General features: G+C 36.9%; 1 protein-coding gene across 4 annotated transcripts in view; it reads left to right on the top strand.

The window, feature by feature from the left end:
• CCSER2 (coiled-coil serine rich protein 2) overlaps window positions 1–22,254 on the top strand; it is a 56,114-nt gene that overhangs the window by 10,057 nt on the left and 23,803 nt on the right. For all 4 annotated transcript variants that reach the window (XM_086466836.1, XM_086466838.1, XM_086466837.1 and 1 more), the window contains exons 3-5: window positions 11,480–11,570; window positions 14,762–14,924; window positions 15,567–15,765. In XM_086466836.1, the coding sequence (XP_086322962.1) occupies window positions 11,480–11,570; window positions 14,762–14,924; window positions 15,567–15,765 (453 nt within the window). The remainder of the gene's footprint in view (window positions 1–11,479; window positions 11,571–14,761; window positions 14,925–15,566; window positions 15,766–22,254) is intronic.

Genomic DNA, 22,254 nt, shown 5'->3' with positions numbered 1-22,254 from the left:
TTACTATAGGTATGTGAATTAATATTAGAATTCATTAGTATGTTAGAGCAATGAAACGCTCTGTGAGAATGTAGTACCAGTGTAGGGGGAGGTAATACTGGAGACCATTTTTATGGACAGAGCTGTGTAGCACATAGCATCACTAATGTGGAATGGCAGCATGGAGTTCTGCTTCTGCTCAGAGAACTTTCATTTGTTGCATTCATCACCAAAGAAATCCTGACCTGCAGGACAAGTTGAATAATTCTTTGGTCTTTCATACTCCTTCACCTGAAAGCCCAACTTTGGGGCTTGTAGGCCAATACTTTTCTTGGCAAGAGAAATTGGAGTAGCCCAGGAAGTCGTCTTTGAGATTTTAGCTTTTACTGATGCATTCTAGAAAATGGCAAATACCATGTCTGGATTTTGCTTGTGATATAAGAGGATTTCTTGGAAGTACATTATTTTGGTAAGCTGCCATTTCTGCTTAGGATGTCCATGTGAAAGAGCTTTGTCTTACTCTGTTTTCTAAAATTTATCAAGTGGGTCAAACTTCCTGCTCAGAAATACAGTGATTCTGGGATTGGAATCTAATACGGATGTCAGCCCTGAAAGGTGTTTTTCATTTTCGTTTTCACACATGCATCTGTGTGCCACTTACCTGAAGCTGGTGTTGCTGGTAACCTTTGTTTAAGCTTATAAGGTCATGTCCAAGTTCCATGCTCTTTTGTCCCGATGTCTTCATGCCATGTTCCAGAATCTGACAAAAATGACACCAACTCACTTGAATTGTGCTGTTCTATCTTTATAGTTTTCATTAGGTTGATATAATTGCTTTCACTTTTCCAGTATTACAAGTATAGACATCTCTGGCATTTGTTTTTCATATCCTCAGTTTCTAAAAAAACTGCTTAAAAATTTATATTTGGAAAACCATTAGACTGCTTGTTTCTGATTTCAGAGCCTCAGAAGTCAGTGTCACCTTTTTGCATTTAGTCTCCATTATGAACAGATAATATTTGTGGACACAGTAAATTAGTGGGAAGCATCCTTGATTAACATGTCCATAGTTAAGCTTTTAGTAGAAAACTGTGCAACTGCTATGTAAAACTCAGTCTGTATTTTAGTTCTTTATTAAGACAAGTAAGGAATACAAACTTGTTTCAGTATGTTCTGTTAGGAGGGTTCCTCAAGTGTTCTTTTGGCAGAGTTTGCTGGCAGATTTTTTTTTTTCTGCTCATGGCAGACAAAGGAAATGTCATGAAAGTAGAAACTGTGATTTCAGAGGTACTGCCTTTAGAGTGAAAATAGCCACTGTCTACTCTCCCACCACTGCTCTAGTCTTCAACATCACAGCTTAACTATTACAGCGATGGGAGGTAGTGAGAAACTGAATTATTTAATGAGGTGGCATTTCTGTCTGTCTTGTGTGATATAGTGTCCCTGCTGTCAAATACTATTAAGAGGTTATACGACTATATTACAGTGCACAAACCTCTTGTGATGTTGGTTTGAGAGGCATGGCATTTTGTGAACAAGCTTTTATGGCAAATTACCTTTTTTCCTTTGGGATGGGAAAGCATATATAGCTTTGAGAGCTGCTTGATTTAAAAGTGGCACAGTAAATCTTCTCTTGCTGTTTTGGCTGGTAAAATCAAGGCAACTTGTACTCCTGTGTTTCATTTGTGGTAGCTGTTAATGACAGCTTTGAAATTGTATGGTGGAGAGAGAGCAGCAGCTATGTGGTGTTGTGTGAAATACGAGAACAAATACTGGTAGAAATTAGCACTGCTTTTATTTCAAAGTATTGCAAGTGGCGTTTCCTCTGTGAGTTGGTAACAGCATATCCAGTGTTATATTCTATTGTGAGTTTATAGCTATTCCTTTTCACTATTTTTTTTCTTCATTCTACCGAGTAGCATCACTTTTCAATAACGAAAGGACTTCAGAATTACTCCAGTGTACTTCATCTGACTGTATTGCTGAACTTTTAAGTCTCACACAATTTCCTTTTCCTTTTTATCTAAAATTATGTCCTAATATGTTACAGGAACATTGGTGTTGAATCTTTTTCCAAATTATTTTCTATTGCAAATCATCAGAAATTTGGGGGAGGGGCAGAATCTTATACATGTCGGGGTCAATTGTTTTTGTAGTACACACAGATTTGGTCCCTCTGGATGAAATGTGTACACGCAGTTTCAGTCTTACTGTTCCCACAGTTCGAAAAGTGGGATGCACTTTAACTTCAAGAACACTTAACATTGCATTCAGGCCATGTTGATACCAACTGCAGTCTGATATCACCTTATGAGTGATTGTCATACTCCCCGAGACTAGAAGTTTAATGAAGTGCCATTTTTCCACATATGAGGTGGTTCTGAGTAAACAGCATTTCAGTGTGTTTGGTTCACACTGTTGAAACGTATCAGGATAATGTAATGAGAATACTTTCGCAACAGTGCAAGTACATGTCAGGATGCTTTGCTTCCTGTGTTGTTAGCAGTTCATTTAGAGATTTTTCTGAATAATTATATTTTGACCATAATTAGGAGGTATTTGAGGATTGTTTTGTTTTTAATTAGAAACAAGTATATTAATCTGACTGTATAAGAATAGAACACGTTAATGCTGTGTAACAAGTAGTATTTAGATTACCCCAAAATCTAGCTAGGGTATAATTAAAACTTACTACACAGGAATCTTAATTGATCTCCTGATCACAGCCGTGCCAATGGTGTTCCTCTGAATTTTGAGGTTATGGTTGGGTTCCTTTCTCAGCTGGGAGTTATTTGAAGCCTCTCTATTTTCCTTTAAGCTTAACCTCACGCTATTAATGCAATTGCAAGTCAGTACAGAATGGGAATAATTCACAATTATTTTTGCCAGTTAAGGGTATCTGTAGCCATTACATATTACTTTATAGTGTAAAATGCTCTGTTATTTGTAGGTAAACTGTGAAAGCAATGATAAACTTCTGGTATTGGTAGACTTTTTCTGAAAGCAGACTGGAAGCAATGAGTAGAAAGGACTGCTTTTCCTCGGCCTCTGCTACTTCTGTGTTACTATTTATGTTTACTGATGCTGACTTTCTATTGTTGTCTGTGATAGTAAACCAGAAACGTTCTATTTAAAAGCATCTGCCTATTAAAAAAAAAAAAAAAAAAAAAAAAAAAAATTAGAAAATGTTCTTAAATTTTGCTGGAGTTCTGCAGAAAGATGGTCAAAATGCTTCTTTCTCCGTTCAGTTTCTTTTTTGTAGGTTCATTGCCGGAGGCTAGATGGCAGTCAAGGAATGCTTTTTCTGGCTGTGGGATTTAACTTGCACAAGGTGTTTGGAAAGTGCTGTTGTTTCTGGATTGGTGAAGTCTCAACAGCATGGTTAATATTTCTGTTGTGTTTTTTTTTTTCCCCTCTCCCTTCGTCGTGCTATTGAATTTCAGATTTCTAAAAACAGTCTGACATCTGATTTTATATTTAAAAAAACCCCAAAATGTAGCAAGTATAGCTGCTTCTTGAGATATAGTGGGTAGTAGCTTAACCTAATAATTATTTCCTGTCTACTTTTAGTAAACCTAGGTGGAACATACAATGCCTCTATAAAAATGTTTTCAAGAGCAGTAAATCTTTATTTAAGACCATTATATAGGCCGCTCAGTCAAGGGGAGGATAATGACAAAGTCTTTTTGCCCCAGTTACAGGAGGCCTTGTGCTCACAGGCCCTCATCCTGCTGGAGGGATCTGCTGGAAAAGCAGCACAGTGAGCTGTAGGCAATCCAGGAGACTCCTGGAGTACGTGGAGGATAACTTCTTAAGCCAGGTAATAGACAGTAATCTCTGGTAATCTCTACCAGGGGAGATGTCGCATTGGACCTAATGGTCACCAGAGCAAGTGAGCTAATCAGTTATGTCAAGATGGGAGGCAGTCTGGGCTGCAGTGATCATGCACTGGTGGAGTTCACAGTCCTGAGGGATATGGGTCAGGCAAAGAATAAAGTCAGGACCCTGAATTTCAAGAAGTTAGTCAGTAGGACCCCCTGGGAAACTGCCCTCAGGGACAAGGGTGCAGAACAGAACTGGCAGATCTTTAAGGTTACTTTCCATAGAGCACTAGAGCTTTCAATCCCCACCCCAGGTGTAAGAAATCGGGAAAGCAAGGCAAGAGACTAGCATGGCTGATTTGAGACCTGCTGGTCAAACTAAAGGGCAAGAAGAAAATGCCCAGGCAGTGGAAGCAGGGACAGGTATCCCCGGGAAGAGCATAGGGATGCTGTCTGGCTGTGGAGTTGAACTTGGCAAGGGATGCAAAGAATAACAAGAGGGGCTCCTACAGGTATGTCAACCAGAAAAGGAAGGTTAAAGAAAGCATAATGCCCTTGATGAGCAAGACTGGCAAGCTGGTAACAATGAACGAGGAGATGACTGAGGTACTCAACTTTTTTGCCTCAGTCTTCATTGGCAACTGCTCTTCTCGCACCTCTTGAGTGGATGGGCTGCAAGACAGAGACTGGGAGAGCAAAGTAAGAGAAGATCATGTTCGTGACCACCAGAGGAACCTGAACATACCTAACTCTCTGGAACCTGACAAGATGCATCCCAGAGCGCAGAGGGAATTGGCTGATGTAGTTGCCAAGCCACTCTCCATGATATATGAAAAGTCATGGCAGTCAGGTGAAGTCCCCGGTGACTGGAAAAAGGGGAATTTTACACCTGTTTTTAAAAAGGGTAGAAAGGAAGACCCTGGGAACTACCGAGCTGTCAAGCCTCCCCTCTGTGCCTGGGAAGATCATGGAACAGATCCTCCCAGAAGCTATGCTGAGGTAGATGCAGGACAGGGAGATGGTTCCAGACAGTCAGCATGGCTTCACCAAGAGCAAGTCCTGCCTGACCAACCTAGTGGCCTTCTATGATAGAGGGACTACATTGGTGGACAAGGGAGGAGCCACAGATGTCATCTGTCTGGACTTCTGTAAGGCCTTTGACACAGTCTCCCACAACATCTTTCTCTCTAAATTGGAGAGATGGGGATTGGATAGGTGGACTGCTCACCGGATGAGGAATTGTTTGGATGGTCACATCCAGATGGAGATCAGTGGCATCCCTCAGGGGTCTGTACTGGGATGAGTGCTGTTTAACATATTCATCAATGACAGACAGTGGGATTGAGTGCACCTTCAGCAAGTTTGCAGATGACATCAAGCTGAGTGGTGTGGTTGACACACCTGAGGGACCTGGACAAGCTTGAGAAGTGGGCCTGTGTGTTGAACGTCATGAGGTTCAACAAGACCAAGTGCAAGGTTCTGCACCTGGGTTGGGGCAATCCCCAGTACCAAAACAGTCTGGAGGATGAGTGGATCAAGAGCAGCCCTGCAGGGGAGGACTTGGAGGTGCTGGTGGATGAAAAGCTGAATGTGAGCCGGCAATGTGCACTCACAGCCCAGAAAGCCAATTGTATCCTGGGCTGCCTCAAAAGAAGTGTGGCCAGCAGGTTGAGGGAGGCGATTCTGCCCCTCTGCTCTCCGCTCTGGTGAGACCCCACCTGCAATGCTGTGTCCAGCTCTGGGATCCCTAGCACAAGACAGGCTTGGACCTGCTCGAGCAAGTCCAGAGGAGGGCCATGAAGATGATCAGGGGGCTGGAGCACCTTCCCTATGAGGACAGGCTGAGAGGGTTGTGGTTGTTCAGCCTTGGAGAAGAGAAGGCTCTGGGGAGACCTTATAGTGGCCTTCCAGTACTTTAAAAAAAAAAAACAAACCAAAAAAACCCCCCCCCAAAAAAACCCCAACAACAAACCAACAAGCTTGTAAGAAAGGTGGGGGGCAATCTTTTTAGCAGGGCCTGTTGAAATAGGACAAGAGGTAATGGTTTTAAACTGGAGGAGGATAGGTTTAGATGAGATACAAGAAGACCTATTTTACAATGAGGGTGGTGAAACACTGGCGCAGGTTGCCCAGAGAGGTGGTAGATGCCCCATCCCTGGAAACGTTCAACGGCAGGTTGAACAGGGCTCTGAGCAACCTGATCTAGCTAAAGATGTACCTGCTCATTGCAAGGGGGTTGGACTAGGTTCAAAGGTCCCTTCCAACCCAAACTGTTCTATGGTTCTATAGCCGATAGTTAAATATAAAATGTCTTGGATTTTCAGAACAAGTTCTTGTTGTATTTATTGTCACAGCAACCTTCTGTTACAGAGAATGAACAAAATGATGAAATACTTGTTTGGATATTGGGCTTAATTATTTTTAATGTGACTAGTAACATACAGCATTTAAAATTCTGGTAGAATTCTATTCAGAGGGCTTTTTATATGCTTTTTTTTTTTTGGTTTTAGCATTATTTAAATGTCATTCTTTAAGCCATTGCCTAAATTGGTCTGATATGTTAGTTAGTTTTTCAGTAGCTTCTAAGTTTGCTATGCATGCCCAAATTTCACCCAAACCGAGATCTCAATTTCAGAGAACTGTCAGAGAAATTGGAATGTTGAGCTTTCTTCCTGTACGTGTCCATGAGATCTTTGTAACATAAAAACTGAAGGAAAAAATCTTATGTGGACAAATGACTTCGCTTCATCTTTCAACAGTTTCTGAGAAACTGTTTACTCTCTTACTTAAAACTGGAAATCAACTTGAGGTAGACATAGAAAAATTGAGCCTAAAATTTGACCATAAAGACTAACAACATTCGAAATAAGTAAAGCAACTTTAACTAATGGAAGTCATAAAATAAGCTTGATTTTATAGTGGTCGTTACTGTGTTTGCTATAATACCTTTTCATCAAAAGTAATACAGCATGACACTGTAAAAATAACTAACTACACATCTGAAGTGTGATTATAACCTACTGATGATTTGTTTGTACAGAGAGTAAAGTGTAGCTAAATAAATGGAATGTGCCCTAACATGCTGCCCGTCAACAAAGTGACCTGTAATTACTGCTGTGTTCTTCAAGCAACAACTTTGAAAATATATACTAGAAGTAGCCTAGCATGTTTACCTTTCACAATATCCAGACAGATTTAACAGTAAAGTTTTTACTAAATTAGATTACCTTAATGTCAGATAAAGCTTCTCTAAATTAATTGTCAGTAACCTGGGAAAGGATTATATGAATACTAACATGAAAGTTAGGCGTGCCAGATGGTATGTTTATGCTGATGCTGTAGATATTGCCTGAGCTTTTGCTGCCACATTTTGAGCTTGTAGATGTGCTTTGATTATTTATTTCTTTGATATTTTACTCTCTTGCTCAAAAAAGACCATACGTATCAAAGAAACTCTGCATATAGGCTTAAAAAAAAAAGGGTGTAGAGCAAATCAAACTGAAGAAATTGGTATCTGTGTTCAATTTAAGTAATCACTATGGAATACTTAATTGCATGTGAACTTTTACTTCCATTTTCCAATGAATTCAGAAGTGCAAGTGTGTTATTGAAAGCAAGGCTTAATTCACGAAATCGGTAACAAAAATAATCAGTTATTTTCCTTTAACAGCCTGCTTTCTAAAGGAAGAACAAATGAATGAGGTCTGAGATCTTGAATTGTGGAAAAAGGGAGAACATTGTTCGTAATATTCACCAACATTTCATGACTACCTCGCTGCAATTCTTTTTCAAGCAAGATAACATACCTTGGCATGAAAAGAAGGATACTGAATTGGTGTTTTGAGCTTAGGCTTTTCTCAATTCTGTGAACATTCCCTGAAATTTACTTGAGGGTTGCTCATCTGGAATTGCTTTGTATTTCTGCACTAACCCAAATGACTTCTTTTTTTTTTTCTGTAATATACATTGTGTCTAAAGCTTTCACTAGTGCACACCTTTTATGTTTAATAGGGAGAAAATGTAGACATCTAGCCTTCTAATTTGGCCACATTTTAATTTATCTTGAGTTGCATTATATACTTAGCTGAAGAAATGGGAAAGCTGAGAATCAGGCCTCTTGCCTAGGTCTAACTGTTAAGCTAAACTGAACTCAAGTTGGTGGACTGAAAAACACTGCTCTTCAGTGGAAGAGAGCGTATGATGTATGTAGCATGAGGACTTTTTAGAAATGGAACTTTTTAAAAAGAATGTTTTGCTAGTCCAGTCCATTATGATGGACATGAATTTATACTGAACTTTAAAGTTGTTTGGCTTCAGCAAAAATAGCAACTCTACAGCATCCCAGTCTTCAAAGCATTGGTCTTAAGATCTTGCCTAATATTGTTACGCTTCTTGAGAAAGAGATGCTGAACTCTATGCATCCAATAAATTAGGCAAAAAACCCCAAGCTGTTGTAGGTGAGCTATTGGTGTGTGCTTGATTAACATAGCACTTGAGGGCAATCACTATGGAAAGAATTTGCACAACATTGAAGTGAACTTGCTAAATGTGTTGTAATTGTTTGCTAGCCTTGCCCTTGCCTTTCTATTTAGTCTTTTCCGGTCTCCTAATGCAATATGAGTGTTCCCTGCTGTTGGGATTCTCTGCTTACTAAGTTCTTATACTGGTAGTCATACATCATCTGTTTCTCACCTAATACTACTTTTCCTGTTCTGTTGCAGTAAGAGGACAAAGCACTACTGCCTGTGTTCAGTTGCAGACTCTTCTGGAGGGAGAGCTTGAGGACAGCATAGTAGTTTGGGCATTTCTCAGCCACAAACTTAGTCTCTTTCTAGGTGTACTATCTCAAAAATTTAGTGCTACGTTAGCCTTGTGAAGTTACATGCTCCTTTTAATATGTATTATTCTTTTCAACTATACAAATAAAATAGGATTCTTCTCTTACTGTAACTTTTAATAATTGCTCAAACATGTAATATTCTGTAGGGTTGGAGCTGATGCACTTTTGAAGAATTTATTTCCTGTTCTGTTTGAGCTCATTGCCCAGAATCACATTATAATTGCTCTTAAGCACACATTATTAACAATGTTACTGCCGTGTAGTTAACTTGAGTTCATTATACAGTAGTAAGAATTACAATGGAAGTATGTAAATACAGGTTTTATATGTACCAATCTGTTGATGAAACCTGCACTTTATCTTAAAGCTATTTCAAGATGACATTGCCTACATTTACTTTTATATTATGTTTCCCAAGTAGATAACCTTGGGAAATACTCAAAGTGAATTCACATGTGGCCCAGCTAGTACAAAGGCTTCATATTCACAGTTGCGTTTTCTAGCATGGAATTGCCTCAGTGTGGTGCAGGAATGTATAATTAGGGAAGCATAATGAAATGTGCTGTTGACAGAAAAGTATGTTTGGCATCTCAAATGCTGACCTTCTCCGACATCATTAGACTTCTGGAGTTCTGATACTGAGACGGTAAAGTGGATTATCTAAGCTTATTGCTTAACACTCTGACATAGTATGTTTTTGTTATGCTTTTTTTTAATGCTTTTGCATAGCAGTGGCACATGTGTTCAACTTTTTTACATGTTTGTGGCCACTGTTTGTAATTTCTTTGTCACGCTCATTAGTGTTCCCACAGTAGAAGAAAATACTACTTGTTCATACTAATTTGGAAGATCACAAAGCATGGCATAGAAACAATGTATCAACTAATAACCCAAGCTGCCTCTCAAACACACCTACATTTTTCAGAATTGTTTGAAAAATACATGGTAGTTAAAAATCTTCTAGTTCCTGGAAAAATGTAAATTAGTGGAAACAAAAAGTAGTAAATAAATCCAGGCGATTTGTTCTCCCAAATGTTAAATATGTTTCCTTTAAATTATTTCCTTTAAATGGCTTCCATGTCCTGTGAATCTTTTCTGTAGTTGGGTTTATTATTATTGACAGTGCCCTGATATGTGGGTTTTTCTATTTTTTCCTGTAAATACTTAGAACACTATATGTAAACAAAATAATTCAAGTAGGACTTTGAAACATAACAAAAACAGGTGCTTCCATCTGAAGTATTCCATCTTTCATTTATATTGCTTGTGTCTTACAAAGTGCATGTTGACTATTTTCATCTCATACCCTCTCTAAGTCAATAAATGTCCCCTGCAGAAATATAGAATGTGTTCTGTGTCACAAAAACCAAAATTTTAAACTATACTTAACTCTTTCCACCATTTGTAATAAAATATAGTAGTCCTTTTTGAACACTGTAGGAAGACTGTCAAAGAACAGTTGGAGCAATGGTTTAGACAAATGCCTATTAATGTTCTTCCTTTTTACCTATACATGTCTGACAAAGTGAATCAAATAAATGGTAGCCAGCAAAGGGATAGCTTCCCAAGTGGGTATTGTTTTGCAGTGTATTGATAGTCTGTATGCAAGTATTCAATTAAGTATGTACTGATTGCTTTATTATCCAGTGAGAAATAATTAGTAAAACACTTACTTTACTTAACATTTGGTAAATTTTTAAATATTGGTCACATGAATCATCTTTAACAGCTGACAGTTGTAGCTGTTAAACCTAAGAAAGATCTGCATTTTCTGCTCTTAGAAAAGAGGCAGATGTGAAGTGCCTGAGTCTGATGTTGGGCTAAAAGCTATGGCTTTTATTTGTGGGATATAGGAAAATAAAGTTCAAGAGTTAGAGCTGTATAACCGTTAACAGTTTCTTTAGACCTACTTTGTGTTATAGTCACTTGGTGTTAGTAAGTTTAACTTTCTTTGAATAAAACGGAGTCTGGGCTCTCTGAGAATACTGCACTTTGTTGCCTGATGCAGCTTTTCAGTAGCATGGTGCTAGCAGCATCTGACTGCTGAAAAAGCTGAATATTCCACAGCCTTGAGCTCTTGAGTTTTTCCTACTGTTGATGTTCTTAAAGGAACAGTTTGTCTTTTTAACACTGACTTGACTTACCCATGCTACAGACCTTTTTCTTCAGTATACCTGACTATATATAATACATATAATTCCATTTAGTACTAACACTTTATTGCGTTTTTCTTGTACTGTTAGCACACCCATGCAACATGACAGTTTGTTAGACCCTTTAGAAACAGCTTGATATGAACCACAATCTTAAAGACAAAAGGCAGCAGAGCTTTGTGCTGATAATATAATATTTTAAGTTTTGTTGGCCCAAAAAGTCAAGGTAACATAGGTTCCCCATATTCCCTTCAATGATATTGTGATAGTATGATATGAGAGCTAAAAAAAGGTGATTTAACATCTTCTTTCCACAAAGCTGTTTTTGAATTCTAACTGAGCAAAGTAATTTAGTTTTAAAATGCTACCAATTGGGGAGAAGACAGGATATTAATGAACAGAAAAATCTTTGGAGTATTCTGTAGGCATGAGGCAGAAAAATGTTTGAATCAATCTTTGTTTCATCTAGCACTGTTATTGTATCACATTACTAGAGGTGTGATGATTGTTGTTTGTATAGATGGTCTCAAGTAAGGTTGATCTTGGCCTCTGAAGAGAGGAGGCTGCTGATGACATTGGGTACAATGTGTACAATAGAAGTGTAACAAAGCTTTGAAACAAACTTTTATGACAATAGGGTAAATGAAATATGAAAGCAGCTGTATCTCACATTTTCTTTCTTGCAGGATATTTTGAATAATCTTGATTCATGTGATCTTGAAGATGATGATCTCATGCTTGATGTGGATCTGCCTGAGGACCCACCTCATGACAAAGGTGAGTAAATTAGCTGAGCAGTCTTATTGTGAAACTGCATTATGGGCTTCAGAAACTCTTGAGTTGCATGGTTCTGGCTTCTGTTTTAATAAGCCGATGCACTCTTCAAATTGTTTTTTCTTTAAGTAACAGCTCTTGTCTTTTCTGAAACATAGGAAGTGTGTTATTTCAGTTCCCCCAAATACAACTCTTGAATTTCTAATGAGATGCAGTAATTCTGAAATTAGACATTTACTGTCATTTATAAAAATGCAACCAAGTTTGTTTCTTTAAACTATCTTAGTAGCATAAATTTCAAACTGTTAAGTTAGTCCTTCAGTCTCATGCTTCAGTTGTATTTGAAAATGTTGGAACAGCTTTTTTTCAGCCTTGGTGAATGGCAGTGTAATTCTTTGAGATAATTATTCATTTTCTTCTACAAAGTGACAATGTCTCCTAAAATATTTTATACAATTCAGGCTAACAGACTTAAGATTTAAGATGTTTTTTTAAAGATGTCTTTTATGCACTCTTATTATCAGTGAGGATGCTGGCAAACTTTTCACAGGGAGGATAGTGGTACCTAGATGCCACTAAAACAATACAAACCAGACTAGATGAACTAGGTAGGGGAAATTATTGCCTCACTTTCTCAAATCCTGGCCTGGAAAACTTTGAGGTGTTTGAGGCATTTGCTTTTGGTTGTTCTTGACCTACGCCTAATAATTGTCATGTGAATATGGGTATTAGCTTTACCTCTAAGTTCAGTGGAGGCTAATATGTCTTCAAATGAACAGAAACATTCAATGCGGAGCACTGTAATGCCCTACCCTGCACAAACAGTCACTGAAAGAAAAAAGACTTTCCTTAATTTGTGTGCTGTTCAGCTGCTTGCTGAAGTTTGGGTAAGTTCAGGTTTTCTGAGAGTACCTTTGAGTCTTTTGAGTGAAGACTCCTCTGTGTATGTTAGATATAAAGCCAAATTAACAGTAAGTAAATACATAATTTTCTGTCTACCGCGGTCAGGGCACATAGTGTTTTAACAGTGTGCACACATAAAGTGCAGTACTTAATTTTTTTAATCTCAGAATAAGTTTTCCAGAGTACTTGTGTGAAAGGTGCTTGTTGACCATAGTGCTACTATTCAACTTTGCAGCCCAGATAGGTGTACAATTTTTATTTTTTACTTTTTTAATTTTCCAGAATGGATGACAATCCAAGCCTAGGGGATATTGTTTCAATAAGGGTAATTCTAATTCTGCTGGGGAAAACTAAGAAAAATTTTAAGGGTTGGATCAATTTCTAATGTTTTCTTGTTTATAAAACACACACTGCATCTGCGTTACTAATTCCATTTCAAATGATTAATGTAAAAACTGTTAAAAATACATGCATTTTAAAGGTGAATGTTTGCCACAAACATGAAAAGTTAACGTTTGAAATATGATTTTTATTTCACTGCTTTAACTGCATCAATATAATAAACTTAAGTCTACTCCCGCTTCTACAGCGAAGTATCAATAATGTTTGTGTAGTTGGTGTGTGTTTTGTAACTATGAAAATCTGCTGTGTAAGCTGCTGATTCAGGAAGAAAAACTTACTGTTTGAGATCAATATTAGCTAGTTATTATTATTTTTGGCATTTTTTAGAAGTTGGGTTTCCATGTAAAATTAATGTGGCATAAACTGAGTGTATCTGCTATAATCGCTTCTTATGTTGGAATCACTGAATTTTTAGCAAATAGGATCTGAAAAGAAGAATTCAAAAGCCACCTCCAAGCTTCCTCTTAAGTAAACAGGACCACCTGAAAAAGCAAGGCTTGTTCTTTGTTAGTATTCATGTGTCTTTACTCAGTGTCTCAATTTCATTTTCCAAAGCTGAAAATCATAATAATAAAATTACTTAAAACATGAGGGCTTATTTTGAATAAACCCACTTGAATTTTCATGTGTTATAAGTTGCAGGAGGATGCTTCTAAAGGAAAAATGAATCTTTTACTTTAGGTGGACAAGTTTATTTTCTTACTTACTTTTTTGGTTATTGAACTAGGTGATAAAACTGGAATTGTAGATATGAGTATTTGTTATAATATTTTTTAACAACACTTTTTGGCAACACTTTTCATAATTATGTGTGACTTCACTGACGTCAGCCTCTTAAGACTTTCCTGGTCCTCAGAAAGTCTCCTTGTTTCACTTTGGAGTCTGGGATGCCGCTTGGACACTATTTATAGAAACAGTTCTAGCTCAACAAGTATGCAGCGAGTGAGGATGGCAGTTTTTAATCACAGGGTAAAACTGGGCTCACGTCCCAGCAACACACAGGCTGGGAACCAAGCAGGAAGGAAGGCCTGTTTATGAGTGTCTTATGCGCAGCTATGTCTGAGTAGGCAGCTGAATAAAACGGTGTTCTCTTGTGTAGAGTTATTCTCCTAGCAAAGGACTGACAATGTGAGGAAAAACTCCTTGGGTAAGTGAAGGAGACAGTGCGATGGCAGAATACCAGTTTATGACTTTTTTGCTGTGTCTGACTGCACATATAGCAGTTGTTTTGGCTTCGTTTCTAGTGGTTTACAAGCTGTTGCCAAATATAGCTTTTGTTCCCTTAAGAAGTTTGTGGAATCTGCTTTGCTTTGCAGAAGTTACTGTTTTAAAAAGATTATTTTGTTTGCTTGTTTTATATCATGCAAACAAAAGATAAATAAAGAGTAAGTGTCTCTCAAGTTGAAAACCAAGAAGGATAGGATGAGGCATATTTGTATTTTAAGTAATGGAACTGTTCTGTTTTGGAATGAAGTACTGGCTTTTTTCTAAAATGTCGTCTTTCTGTGTTTGTGTTTTGAACTTTCTAGAGGCCTGAAGATACTGTTAGTAAGACAGGCAGGAAAGTATTACTTTTGGATATATTTTTTTTTTTTTTCTTCCCCATAGCTCTACCTCTTCCAAATGATTTTCTGCTTAAACCAGAAATACTGTTAAGGCTGAATTCTGTAGTTTCTGCTACAGGTTACTCTTATTCTTGTAACAAGTTTATATGTTAGTAAAAATGTGACGACATTACAGTTCTAAAATCCATACTTTTTTGGATCAGTTTAAAAAAATAAAACCCCACAGGTTTTACACTGCATCTGTTACCAGCACGTAGCAAATATTTTATTTACAAGGTCTTAGGAACAAACTTTAAAATTTTTTTGACTTTCTGCTCTCTGTAGAGGAATGTGAAAATATGAGCCGTTATGATAGACAAGACAGAAATGCTAGGCAACATCAGGAAGGATTCTGGAAAAGAGCACCACAACAGCGATGGAATACACAGGACCACTATCATCTTGGCCATACTGATCACTATATCCATGGTAAAAATGATTTGAACAGGTAAAGGACTTGTCTCTTTTCTCCCAAACAATTAAAATACTGTGAGAAACCTCTTGTGGCACTGAAGGGTCTCAAGTGATACTGAGTACAAGACATTTTCCAAATAGTTGTATGTCTATAAATAGCATGTCTGGGTGGCAGCATCACTGAGATTTATAACAATTTCTTTTCAAAACTTTTGTTTGTGTCGCTGTTTTTAGTCCAAATATTTATTATTTGTGTTAATATGATATTAGAAATGCTTGACTAAATTACCGTATGTGTTGCATGGAGAAACAGTACATTCTTACTACTTGCATTTTGTAAGTTTGGACAGCTTTTTACTTATTAACTACATTTAAATTTAGACATAATCTTGTAGTTCTTACAGGCTAGCTTGAATGACAGATCTTATTGAAATCCTGATGAGCAAACTGGTTTTAGGGTACTGTAGTTTTTAGTCTGTGAGAGATTTATGCAAGTGGGAAGGAAAGCCCAGCATGTAAGTGAAATAGCATTGACACTTTGAGATTTATTTATTTTCTGCTGTGCCACAGTATATGAATATAGCCCATGTTACATAACACTTCCTTTTTTACTAAATGCTGTCTAGCTCCAGTTTGTCGTCATTGGGTTTTATTTTCTATTTTTTTTTTTTTGTAGGGGATTAAACTACCTAGAATCTCCTGTTAGTCACTTTGAAGGCTATGGAGCACCAAATTTTTACCAGGCTCCTCCTAGACAGCTGGTGGGCTTACCTGACAGTACTGTGATGCTTGATGAAATGACCCTTCGGCACATGGTCCAAGACTGTACAGCTGTAAAAACTCAGTTATTGAAACTGAAGAGATTACTGCACCAGGTGAGCTGCTCAAAGGGAACAAAAGCAGTAAAGTATATTGGAGTGTGAGCCTAGGTGGGCTAGTGTTCTGCTTAGCCTTATTAGGCTATTGTAATTTCCTTTGTACATTGAATTACAGTGTTCAAGGAAGTGTGCACTTTTTATTGCTATTTAAAATAGTGCTTTTTCTGCTTTTTCAGCATTTTACTGACTGCAGAAATACTGTTATTCTGCTTTTCTGAGGAAATAATGCTAAATTAGAAAAACAAATCAGTGGATGTGAAGGCAAGCTTTTATTTAACAAGATCCTAAAAAGCTGGGTGCAAAAAAAAAAAAAATCGATCCCATTGATCACACCTGCATTCAGCAAGTCAATGCTAATAGCTTTTTCTCAAGGCATTGTTTTCCTCATTCTTTTCAGCTTTTGATGAGAAGCTTAGCAAATCCTACTGGGTCATCTCTATTGGAAGTGCTCAAATGTAACCTTCTAGTGATGAAATCACTGAATTCTCATAAGCTTTTAAGGAGCTTTTTCATTTCACCTCAAAACTTGGCAAATTGTGGGAGCTGGTAAACTGCTGGATGACTTAGCAGAAGTATGGCATTTCATCTACAAAAATTACTTTGCTACCTTAAAAAAAAAAAAGGTCCACGTGAATTTCTTGGGAGACATATACAGATTAGCATTGAAAAGCATCTGTATGGTGTTCTCTTTAGTACAAGATTTACTGCTGTTCTTTTCTAACAGGATAATGTAGTGGAAATAAATTTGTGCCCTGAAAGTAAGACACTAAAAACACAACAAAACAAAAAGCAAATGAACCTTGAGGCTAATTCAGCGGTATGACTGTGACTTTTAGAAATGTGAGCATATGCTTCCTGTGATAACTGGGGATACTGGAGACGTTTCTCCACTGACAAAATCAGGAATACAATCGTAACAAAAATAATGTAGTGTCAGAGAGGGAAGGTGTCATCTTAGAACCTAATGTCTGAGTAGTGGACTGCATAAACTGTGCCTCCCAGCAGCCTCAAGCAGGCAATTGGTATGTGAGACAGCAAACTTTTTATCCAGAGCTTTTAATGCCTTTAGCACAAGGATAATTGGACAACTAGATAGATGATCTGTATGTGTAGTTCATTGTGTAAAGATGTGCATGTTATAACCAGTTAGTCTGTGGCCCTGCGGAATATTGTATTTTAAATCTTGATCTAGTTTATAATAGCCAGGCTTTTATAAACGCTTGCAGAACACAAACCATGCCTCAAGTAGCTCAAATTAAAAAAAAAAAAACAACAACAAACAAAAACCCTTTTTTAAGAAATCAGATTTTTTTTAAAAAAAACTTTAAATTCGCAGAAGAAAGTTACTCCTAATGTGTACGTTCTTCAGAATTTGCTACTTCACTTGCCAAAAGCTTGATCTTGTCCCCCTCCCTTCCTGCAATAGCGAGTTTTGTAATAACAAGTGTTATTCTTCCTTCAAACTTTGTCAGGCATACTTCTTTGTATTTTCCTGACCTAACCATCCCCTGTTTTGTCTCCTGCTTCCAAAACTCATCACTGCACTTCTGAATGTTTATTCTACTGCGCAGCCTTCTAATCAAACAATGTGAGAAGTAATGTAAAAGTAAATTAACCTGCTACAGAGGGCAAAACTTTAGACTTTTACTACCGTTGTTTACTAAACAATTAGAGTAAAATTTGTATGAAATATTTTTTCATTGCTTTTAAGTGTTAAACCTTTTCTGGAAATACTGAGCACTACTAACAGACATGAGTAAAAAATATTGCAGTTCTTTTTTTACTTATTGTAAGGAACAGAAATATAATTTTGAAAACAATTACATAAACTTCAGCAATCTGAAACTGAGCTAGGACTTGGTCTCAGTCCAGGTCATGTGACAGGCCTTTTCTTACAGAATGTAAAAAAGCAAGGTACAAAGTCAGCTCCTCTAAAACACTAGCTTTAGTAAAGGAAGCAGAAGTTCTTTTATTTGCTTCACCTGTCTTATACATTTAAATGTGTAACTTTTACCTTTTTCCAGTTATGACTTTCAGCAATACTATTTAATTTGGATTAGGTAGAAATAGAGCTGTAGTGAGGTCTCGGCATTGAGGACTCACAGGTACAGTTATAGTAAGATAGTAAGATATAGTGATTAAATTCAGTTTTATGCAATTATCTAATCAATTGTAATGTGGCTTACTGTTGAGCGTAGCATGTAATGAATGTATACCTAGCAGATTCCTAGGGAGACTTAATGTGTTGTACTGGATTCATTACTGTGACCGTAGTTCACATAACTGTATATAAATTATCTTGAATTTTGCTAGCAACATAGCTGCAACAGCATGGGTTTGGTGATGTGTTCCCAGTTCTGCCTGAAAAAATAAGTAGTTATTTGAGTAGTCTAACCTTTTCTGAACTCCGTGTGACCAGGGTAACTGCCAGCAGTACACATGCTGTCTGCTTACTCCTCACTTGCTGACATCTTTCTGTATCTTCAGTGAAATCAGGAATAGAAGTCTCTCTCATGCAAAGTTTTTCAAAATTCTCACTGTAAAAGTATAACCTTCTCTGATTTTGCCGCAGTGTTATACTAGCTTATATGGAATGAAAAACATACATTCCTCTTGTGCTAAATGCAGTTGTAATTATTTACAGGGAGATGTTAAACTACTGGTGAATGTTCTCACTTAATGCTTAACTGGAGCACTACCTTTGTATTGTAGAAGAAAATGATTTGGAAGTCTAACTCTAGTAGTGATTGACATTTAATGTTAATGTCTTGTAAACATCGACTAAGGTACTTCATTTGCATGCTTAATAGCAAGTAAGTTTTCTCCTGATCTTAATTTCTTTCTTCATCCTCTTCCTCCTGCTCAATTAATTTCTTAAACTTGGTGCTCTAGGTTGAGGTTACAGAGCCTTATTTAAATAAGAATTTTACTATTTCTGATGCCCTGAAGTCTTTGATCTAGGCAAGGATTGACAGTCCTCTGTAGTAACTTCCTCTCAAGACTGGCATCAATGATTCACAACCACTCTGTCTTATCTCAAATAAGCATTTAGTGATTTTTTTCAAGGAGGACTGGAACATGAAGCAGATCACAGAACTCTCAGATCTGTGAAGACCTTTTTCATGGGGGAGGCAAGTTTTATAAAAAAACCGCTTAGTTTCAACTTACCTTTCATGAATGGAAAAGAAATTCTATTTTTCAAGCACAAATCTTCATTGTAATTTACCAGATATGACTAGCCCATTTGTATGAAGAGGTATGAATGAAAAAATGAAGTCTGTATTGCAGAATTCTTAAAGACACCAATATATTTTTGCTGAGGCTTTAGATTGCTAAGTCACTTGCCTACCTTTGAAGTACATATTCATTCTTTTTGCATCTGGTCAGATCTGTAAGCGATATTTATCTTTGTTATAAGGAAGGACAAGGAAGAAACTGATTTAATGAAATACAAAGATTTCTTTGTGTCATGTATTAAGTTGTATAAGTTGCACCTGCAATTGTTACTTTTTTGCTTATCCACAAAACAGTTCACCTCAGTGACTTAACTGTGCTTGAAAGAAACAGAACCAAAAAAATCAACAAACAATAGCAAATAAAATTAGCAAATTTTAAGTTTAAACAGTTGATTAGTTGTTGAGGCTGTCATTATAACAGCATTTGGCAGTGGGCAGTGGAATTGTGACATTCATTTGTAGCGTTATTTGAATGAAACTACACTCAAATGCCAAGCAGTCAGCAGGTGATTAGCACCCTCTACTTCATGGACACTTAATGGATTTTCTGTTTGCATCTTTATAAAAATGCTGTTAGCAAAGGGGACTATTCAAATGAGTAACTTGTACCAAAGAAAACTTTGAATTGGGAGTCAAAGGCTAGACCTTGATAAACTTTAGAAACGTTTGTGTAGCATTTTTCAACTTCTTCATGAACTGTTGATGTTGGAATGTTGAAAGAATTCTGAAAGTGAAATTATTAGTATACTATTCATAGAATCATAGAATGGTTTGGGTTGGAAGGGACCTCAAAGATCATCTAGTTCCAACCCCCCTGCCATGGCAGGGACACCTCCAACTAGACCATGTTGTTCAAGGCTCCATCCAACCTGGTCTTGAACACTTACTATTATTAGTAGTATGTTCTTCTAAAATCTTACATGTTAAAATGCAGCTTATGCTGTTAGAGAACCACAAGATAATTGCTGAAAATGCATTTGCTTCTAATGGGTTGATTTTTCTGATAGAAGAATTTAAAATACATTAGTATAATGAAAGCCATTATTGTCTTTAAGCTTTGAGCTTTGTGTCTTCCTCTGAGGCAGTATGGCAGATTTCTTCTGAGAGAATACCCTTTATCTCTTCTCTCCTATTCTAGAAGTTTTACAATTTTTCTTTAATTTTACATGTGCTTTGAACTGAAGCCTGCAAGTAAGATCACCCAGAGAAGCAAGGGGAAAAGGGAGGATGGGCAGTGAGAACAGCTGCATCGTCTGTATGCTGTATAGAAGGCATATGTTTATAATGTTGAAATGTGTTCTGGGGACTATTATGGTGTATTTAGTCATGGAGCTTGACTTTTCTTTTGGTTGTATTTTTTTCTTTTTAAAATAGAGGCAGGTAAAATGAGAATATGTAACTGCTGAGAGGATAGGAGAAAATACAAACAAATATGGCATTTTTGAGTTGCTGAACTGTTTATCAGCAGAAATACTGCAGTGATCAAAGCCCAGCAATCTATAGTAGGTAAACTGCTGCTATGTATAATCAGCACACTAGGTTAAAAGGTAGTAAGGTTTTTTTATTGGGCTGTTCTTGACTGAATGCTTTTCTGATACATTTCTTCATAAATAATAATCTGTCACTAAGCAAAAATTAATGTTTAATATTCTGTTTATCAAAAGCACAAAGTCAGTTCTTTGGGAATTTGTAAGGTGAGGCAAGCACGGGGATTTGTGCTAAAGATTTCACACGTAAAATATTGGCATGAGAGCATGTGAAGTACAGCCACTCAAATACATGTTTCAACTTGTGCCTCTTTGTATTTGGGTGAGTTGTAGAGTACCTGTGACAGCCATGATGGAGGGTTATTCCCGTAACCTTTAGCTCATGTTCTTGAGATGGGTTAAAAATGACAGATGCAGACTTGCGAATATAAACAAGTGCCTCAATTAGACCGTAACATTTGTGAATGGGTATGTAAAAATGATTGACATGTGAAAAATTAATTGTCCAGAGAAATAAGGTGCATGACAGTGTTAATACTTGGGGAAGAAAGGATTGTTACATATTTTGCCTAGACATACACTTAATTGTATCTGTAAATCTTGCTGACTTTCTTCTAAAACAATAAAACCAACTGGTTTGTAGAAATCAAAGATGGTATTAATTTTCTCAGCAGATACCCTTTGCAAAGGAATATGAAGCTGAAATAATACTCAGCATGAAATCAGGCTACTTTGATAGTCATGGTTGTAAAGCTTTAGATATTCCTCTGCATTTGTTATAGGCACTATGCTGATAAAGACTAAAATACTGTTAGAGAGGTGGTGAATTATATCTCTTCACACTTGTCTTCAGAAACTTATTTCAAAGTTTCAGAGCAACCTTTTAGTCTTTTAGTATTCTAAAAGTGTTTGAAAAGGATTTATGTGTGGATTTTTTTTCTACCACAGCCACCTGTTCCCTTTATGTAGCTATTAGTAAGTTTAGAATGATTTTCTGTCTTGCTGGGGTATTTTGTAATGGTTTCTGACTCTTTGGTTTGCTATAATTTTATAAGCCACTTTAAAACACATCTTGAGGCATGTGGTTACCTCAGTTTATTACATAGGGACCACCAGAAACTGGCCCAAAGCTGAAATATATGCTATTGACTTAAGTCCAGCAAGAACTTTCCAACAAATGTGATTGAGTTGAAAATCAGTGTAGACAGGTAGCGATTCAAATGGGTTGCTGATACTCATAGCAACAAGAAAAGGGCTGTGAAATGATCAGTCGCTGCCATATTACCTGACTATTTCTTAAATGAGCATATTCTCGAATAAACATTGCATTCGAAAAAAAAAAAATTTATATTGGGTTAAAGTAATCAATCTATAACTGAAGACTATCCCTACAATGTTAGTCCTCTGTCAGTTTACACACTGCAGGTTATTTTCATCCCTAAACTGCCAGTAATGTTTAAAAATAACTGTACCAGGATTGCCAGAATGTATGAGGTTTGGGTTGTTTGTTGCAATGTTTTCAATTTAGGAGAGAGTTACAAATATTAACTACTACTTTTTCCTTCTAATGCTGCTGTTTTTCCAAAGCAATCTTCTGCTAAAGAATTAAAATTAAAATATTTTGTTGCTATTTATGTTTATAGGTAGAACTTATTTTTCAATGCATTTGATAAGCCTTTGGTTTTGATATGGGTTACAAACTACCCTGAGTTCTTCTTTTTGCAAGCAGCTTTTACATTTGGCACGAATTAGGATAGTGCAAC

The sequence above is a fragment of the Leptosomus discolor genome, chromosome 6 (assembly GCF_034619465.1).
Source record: "Leptosomus discolor isolate bLepDis1 chromosome 6, bLepDis1.hap2, whole genome shotgun sequence".
NCBI lineage: Eukaryota > Metazoa > Chordata > Aves > Leptosomiformes > Leptosomidae > Leptosomus > Leptosomus discolor.
This window is presented reverse-complemented; position numbering and strand designations above follow the sequence as displayed.